Here is a 6,478-nt window from a genome sequence, read left to right as displayed (position 1 = left end):
TATATATATATATATATATAAATATATAAATAAATAAATAATCTGGGAATGATTGTGAACTTTAAAACACATGTTTCCTTCAGGTGAACCTGTTGGTTCCTGTGTGCTACCTGATGTTCTGGGCGCTGCTGCTGGGTTTCAGTCTTTACTCAGAGCCGGTGGTTTGTGGCGTCGGTTTAGTCATCATGCTCACCGGCGTACCCGTCTACTTCCTGGGCGTCCATTGGAAAGAAAAACCAAAGTGCATCTACAGCTTCATTGGTGAGTTTCCAAAAGGAGGTTTGTTAAAGGATTCTGACTCTGTCTGTTGTAGCGAATGTATATTGTGTATTTAATTTAACATCACTCTTGCTTTCCTGCAGAGAGGGCGACGTACGTGGGCCAGAGGTTGTGTTTCGTGGTCTTTCCTCAGTTCGACCCCATCGAGATCGCCGATCCTTCAGAATGGACTGACCGGTCATCAGGCAGGAGCAGTTTGTCTGCCAATTCTTAAAAAGACTTTTCTCTGAATATATGAAGATCATTTTTTGTTTTTGCCTCTTTTTGCCTGTTTTTATTCCATCACCGTGTAAGTCCAGACACTTCTTCCTGGTTTGGGAGCTTCCTGTCTGACCTTTGACCCTCTGAGACTCTGGTTTCCCCTGCGGTCGAGTGGAAACGCCTGTTCTTCTGAGCGGGCGGCTCGCACTTTTTATGTTCTCCTCTTTTCTACTAAGCCGTGAAGTTACATCAACCTAATACCAACGGTTTCACACTGTTGAAAATGACTTTTATTGCCATTCTGGATCCCATTTGTTGCTGTTTTTTCCTGTAGCGTGACAGAACTCTGACCGACTGGCGGCTCTTTCTTCTGAATGTTGCTGCTGTTTTATCGTGCCTTAAAGCCTTTTCACACCAAGTCCCAAACCAATCTGTCGCCAGTGTTCTGAAAAGAATTAAGAAAATGTATTATTTCAGAACAGATCTGCAGTTGAGTGAAACCCCAAAGTACAACTCCAACAGCCTTCATGTATTTTTGTTCTTCTTTCTTGCTGCATGACTGCTTGAATTGTCATGTTGTTCCCAGTAATGTACACATTTTTGACATTTTTACCAATCTTGCATCCTGTTCTAATGGAAAAAGAGGCTGAGACAGCAGTTTAGGCACGCGTGTCAGGAGAGATCGATAATGCACACGATAGTACCGTCCATATGAAGAGCCAAAGTGAAAACCAGAACGTTGGGTTCTTTAACAGAAATAAGGAAACTTGATTTTAATCACATTGGCAGAAATGCAAAAAAATAAGCATTCTGTGTACTTCATTCTTTGTCTTGATGAGGGCGGCCATGATTTCCATGGATTTAAGTACAGACATTCATGTTCCCCAGATGATGAACCCTAATGACTTTGGTGATCCTCTGATTGTTAATTGTTGATGTGTCCAACACTTGGGTTCACGACCAAATAGCTGCAGAACTACTGACCTTCACATCAGCCTCAGATGGACTTTGTGTTAGCTCAAAATAGCTAATGTTAGCATGCTAACACGCTAAACTGAGAAGGTGAACTTGGTAAACCTTATACCTGCACAGAGCTGCATGGCTGTAGACTGGTTTCAATTAGATGTTAATGTTTATTTCATTGTACTGTCGTAGCCCAACAGAGGAGCTAGCCAATCCAATAGTTACCTTTTTATCAGGACTGGAGTTTTCTGTTTCATGCTAACAAATGAATTGTTGCTAACTTTAGTGTTTGAATTCTTACATCCTCTGATAGAAACTAATTTATCTCAGAATATGGAAACACAACGCGTTTCACTTTTTCAGAAACACCAGTAAAAGATTCTCTCAATGAGAGATTGCATTGAGTCTCAGAAGCTAGCAGAACAGTGAACAGGCCGGATGTCACACGTTAAGACTTCAGCTTTCTATTTCCACATGTTGTTGGTAATCTGCCACAGATACTCCTCCAAAAGGCAGGTTCACTGAGTCATCTGGATAAATCTAGAACATGTGCTGATGTCAAATCTTGGAACTCATCCCGTTCATTATACAACTGCTGGTGCAAGTATCAGCTGTTCGGACGATGTATTTGTTAATACTATAAATTGAATATCAATTTAAACTTCAAACACAGCGTAGAATAAAAATGCACCAACAAAACACAGTGTGCAGACAGCAGTGGTGGATAAACATAGTCACAGCTTTTACTTTAGTCGTAGTAGTAGTTAAGTTAGTATACTACTATTTGTTTGTAATATAAGACCTGCCCACAGGTAATGAGCTAACCAGCTATAGAAAAACTGAATGGAACATCACAAATACCCAAAAACGTTTTTACGGCTTGGTCCAGAGATGTTCTGTAAAAAGTACAAAAAGGTAAATTACTCATTATGCAGACGGGCCCATTTCACAATAATATATATCCTATGATTGGATTATATTTCTTGATGCATTGTCCATCATTTTTGTTCATTATATTTTGATTATTTGTTGATTATATTTTGTCTTTTTAATCTGAATCTGTAAAGTAACTAGAAGCTAAAATAAATGTAGTGAAGTGGAAGTATAAAGTAGCAGAAAATGGAAGTACTTCAGTAAAGCACAAGTACCTCAAAATTGTACGAGAGTAAATGTACTTTCCATCGCAATCATAGATTGAATGTGTTAACTTTTGAAAAAATGTGTTATTTTCATGGAAACTGAAGACTTTATGTGAAAAGGCCTTTACGGGGGAATGTATATTCAAATGTTTATTAACTGATTCACTCTATTAGATTTTTAATATATTTGGCGAGTGCCTTTTGTTTGGTTGCTCTTGTGTATTGCATTTGTATATTTGAGAAGCACTTTGGTGTTCCACCGTCTGTCTTCTCTTTGCCGTTCAGTTTGAACTCTTTTCTTTTGTAAATCCAGACGCGCTGGACTCATTTTTTGCACAAAGCACTGTCGCCTCCCTGAGACCAAGTGCAAGCTCCAGTTTATTAATCTGTTGTTAACAAAACGTAGTCGTGTCCATCTCACCTGCTGCTGCTCTCTCACATCGATGCACATCGCTCTGGTTTGATGGAATCCACTGATTTACTGCAGACGTGCTCACGAATCTTTGCAGCAAAGTATTTTTAAAATGTTGTTATGTTTATTAAGCTGTGCTAATGAAACGTGTGACTAATATTATACATGTAGCTCCACTTCTTCTTGGTAGAGGAATGAATCACTTTGCCCATGTTGACTCTATAAACGGTACAAAGCCAACTTTCAGTTACTCCCAACTCTGTGCTCACTTATCATTTTATGATTTAATTTGGCACATAACCTCTATTATATGATTCTGGGTTTTTATTTTGGTTGTCAGACAACTGTGCTGTTATAAAACAGCAACGTAATTAACATTAGCCAGTCAGCATTTTTAGACTCAAATGATTTAAATCGTTTTTTTATAACTGTGCAGTCGTTTGACGCATAAAAGCAGAAAGATGTTTGAATGAGAAGACTGTCTGTATTGTGTCATAATGATAAATATATTAATATATTATTAAATATAATAATCAGAGTTTAGGTTTGCACAAACTTTGTAAAATGTGATAATCCTACTGATCCTATTTTTATCACAACAAATCTGACTCTCTGGTTTCAATAGTTCTGATTATAGGTTTATACGTCAGAAGTCACCAAGTCTATTTGAGGACGCTGATTGGCTAAATTGTATGTCACACATTTATATCTTTAATCAGCAATCGGCTAAACTGCTTCATAGCCCCGCCTCTTTGGGGCAGTTTCTCCAGCGCCCCAGAGCTGCTGAGACGTGCACGCGCGGAGAGGACGTGCAGGAAAAGCATTTATTTACCGCAGATATCATATTTTACACATATTACTGGGTGATTCCATGTTTCAAAAACACAAATATTGACAACTTGCATCGTTTATTATTATTATTTATTTTATTTTATTTGCTGTGGCTCAAGGTGGGGTCTATTGACCAGCCGCCACTGTTTATACTGTATATACATATAACCATGGCTCGAACCTATGTAGTGTTGATCTACATCAGGGGTCCCCAAACCTTTTCCTGTGAGGGCCACATAACTTTTCCCTTCTCTGATGGGCCGGGGTCAGCTTGGCGTACAAATGTATTCTGCTGAGCTAACAGTCCACTTTTTAGCTTTGAGAGTTTGTCTGCTCGCATTTGGCCTTGCAAGTCATCGTACTTGTCTTTGTGACGGGTTTCATGGTGTCGGCACAGATTGTGTTCTTTGAATACCGCCACCGCCTCTTGACAGATGAGACAAACAGCCTTTTCTTTGCATTGAACAAGAAGATAATCGTTTGACACTGCAGGTTAAATACCCTGCATTCTGAATCTATGTTTCTCTTACCTAACCTTTTGGCCATTGTTCCGTTCTATTTCACAGGGCTAGTCTGGGATTTGCGTGGCCAGACTGAAAAAAAATCATAATGCGTCTCTGGTATTGTTCAGGGGGCCGGGCCAAATGTGGAGGCGGGCCGTATCTGGCCCGCGGGCCTTAGTTTGGGGACCACTGATCTACATGATCGTGATCTATGACGCTGTGGTGACGTAAGAGTCCAAACAGGAAGTAGAAACAGCACGCTCGGTTTTTCTTCCCCACGTTACAGCTGCTGTTACATAAATGCCGGTGAGTTAATTTAATGTGAAGTTATACATGATACAGATACACATTTGTACACACAGAAGCCTCTGAAGCATATGAATTCACCCTTTAGCTCGCATTGTGTTCAAACGGTCTGTTTAAGGAGCAGCTAGCTACAGTGTTAGCACTAGCATAACCACACTCCGTTCAGAAAACTCGCAGTTTACAGTTCGCTAGCTTGTCGGTTTGATAACAGACCTGAACGAGTGTAAATATCATCAGTTTATCAATCAGCAGCGCTCTGTTGTGACTCCGGCATACTTTTATATCGTTTATTGCAATTAAAAGTCAATAATTTGTTGATTAATGTTCGGCTCTAGCGCTGGAGAGAGACGGATTAATCCTCCGACCTGTAGCAGGAACGTTAGCTAGAAATGCAGCCGGTACTAAAGCTTACTGTTATATTTGTTCTATTGTGTTCTCTGGATGAAATATTAATCAACATAATTCAGGTTTAAAGTTTGTGGTGTTTAGTTGTCGGCTGTTAAATGTGAACTTTGGGTGAAAACCGAAACCTCATTAAATCAGCTGGTTTGTGAGCGGAGTCTGGTGAGAAAACGAGGCTTCGATGTCTAACTATTATTGTTATAATAATGATAATATTATATACAATATTATAATATAATTATATATTATATATTAATATTACATTATTACACCATTGTAATAAAATAATAATAGTAATAAACATGAATCAAGAACAGTTGATGGATGTTTAACTCCAGTGTTTACAGACACGTAATCAATAATTCTAATAATAATATTATAAAATATTATAATATTATATTTGATCAATAATTGTAATTCAAAACTACCTAATAATAAACATGAATCAAGAACAGTTGATGGATGTCTAACAATAATAATAATAATATGACATTGTATGATAGTCTCCGTGGCGTTCACTGGACCTCTGAGCCTCCATGATGGCAGCGGGCCGGCTGAGCTTCAGTAACATCACCGCTCTGGCCCCGATGGTCCGGATCGGGACTCTGCCCATGAGGCTGCTGGCTCTGGACTACGGAGCGGACGTGGTTTACTGTGAGGTGAGGAGGGTTAGGAGGGGTTAATGAGGGAAATACAAAGCTCTGTACACATGGATGTTACTGTGTACACGCACACACGCACGCACACACACACGCACACACACACACACACACACACACACACCACACGCACACACACACACACACACATCTGAAGTCTGTGGAAGCCCAGAAAAAATAAAATCCCATAAGTCTTTATTTATTAATACTTTATTGAAACAAAGAGTTAGTACCTCATAAATAGATTTACTTTATTATTCTGAGATACAAACTCATTTATTTTAATGAAGCTTGTCCTGATAATGACTCTGTTTTCCTGTATTTGTATGTGTTCCTGTCAGAAGTGGTCTTCTGCTATCGGTGTGTATTTGAGTGTTGACGTGTTATTAACTCTTTTCTGTCTGTTTCAGGAGTTGATCGACATCAAAATGGCGAAGTGTCACCGAGTGGTGAACGGTGAGAGTCTGTTTTCACCCTCGCTTTAAGTTGAACACCGTCAGCGCTGGAAGGACGTACTTGGATCCTGTGTTTCAGAGCGTCAAGAGAAATAAACTTGTTTTTAATTGTGTGTTTCCAGAGGTGCTGCAGACGGTGGATTTTGTGGCCCCGGATGAACGAGTGATGTTCAGGACCTGTGAGAGGGAGAAGGACCGAGTCGTCTTCCAGATGGTGAGACAGAAGACATCAATACTTAATGTGTAGATCGTTCTCAGTCCGAGCCGTGAGTTTACTGCTACTTCTTCTTCTTCTTCTTCTTCTTCTTCTTCTTCTTCTTCTTCTTCT

At 39.5% G+C, this 6,478-nt stretch overlaps 2 protein-coding genes across 2 annotated transcripts in view; both read left to right on the top strand.

Moving 5' to 3' along the window:
- Window positions 1-2,508, top strand: part of LOC116377284 (asc-type amino acid transporter 1-like) — a 6,431-nt gene extending 3,923 nt beyond the window's left edge. Inside the window, exons 7-8 of the mRNA XM_031838884.1 lie at window positions 84-261; window positions 363-2,508. Coding sequence (XP_031694744.1) covers window positions 84-261; window positions 363-493 — 309 coding nt within the window. The 3' untranslated portion in view covers window positions 494-2,508. The remainder of the gene's footprint in view (window positions 1-83; window positions 262-362) is intronic.
- Window positions 2,509-4,495: 1,987 nt separating this feature from the next.
- Window positions 4,496-6,465, top strand: LOC116377285 (tRNA-dihydrouridine(20) synthase [NAD(P)+]-like). The gene is made up of 4 exons (XM_031838885.1): window positions 4,496-4,634; window positions 5,540-5,695; window positions 6,106-6,151; window positions 6,273-6,465. Exons 2-4 carry the CDS (start codon window positions 5,573-5,575, stop codon window positions 6,395-6,397), a joined length of 294 nt encoding a protein of 97 aa, XP_031694745.1. The 5' UTR covers window positions 4,496-4,634; window positions 5,540-5,572; the 3' UTR covers window positions 6,398-6,465.
- The last annotated feature ends 13 nt before the right edge of the window (window positions 6,466-6,478 follow it).

This window comes from Anarrhichthys ocellatus, unplaced genomic scaffold (assembly GCF_004355925.1).
Source record: "Anarrhichthys ocellatus isolate YVR2014 unplaced genomic scaffold, GSC_Weel_1.0 scaffold1095, whole genome shotgun sequence".
NCBI lineage: Eukaryota > Metazoa > Chordata > Actinopteri > Perciformes > Anarhichadidae > Anarrhichthys > Anarrhichthys ocellatus.
This window is presented reverse-complemented; position numbering and strand designations above follow the sequence as displayed.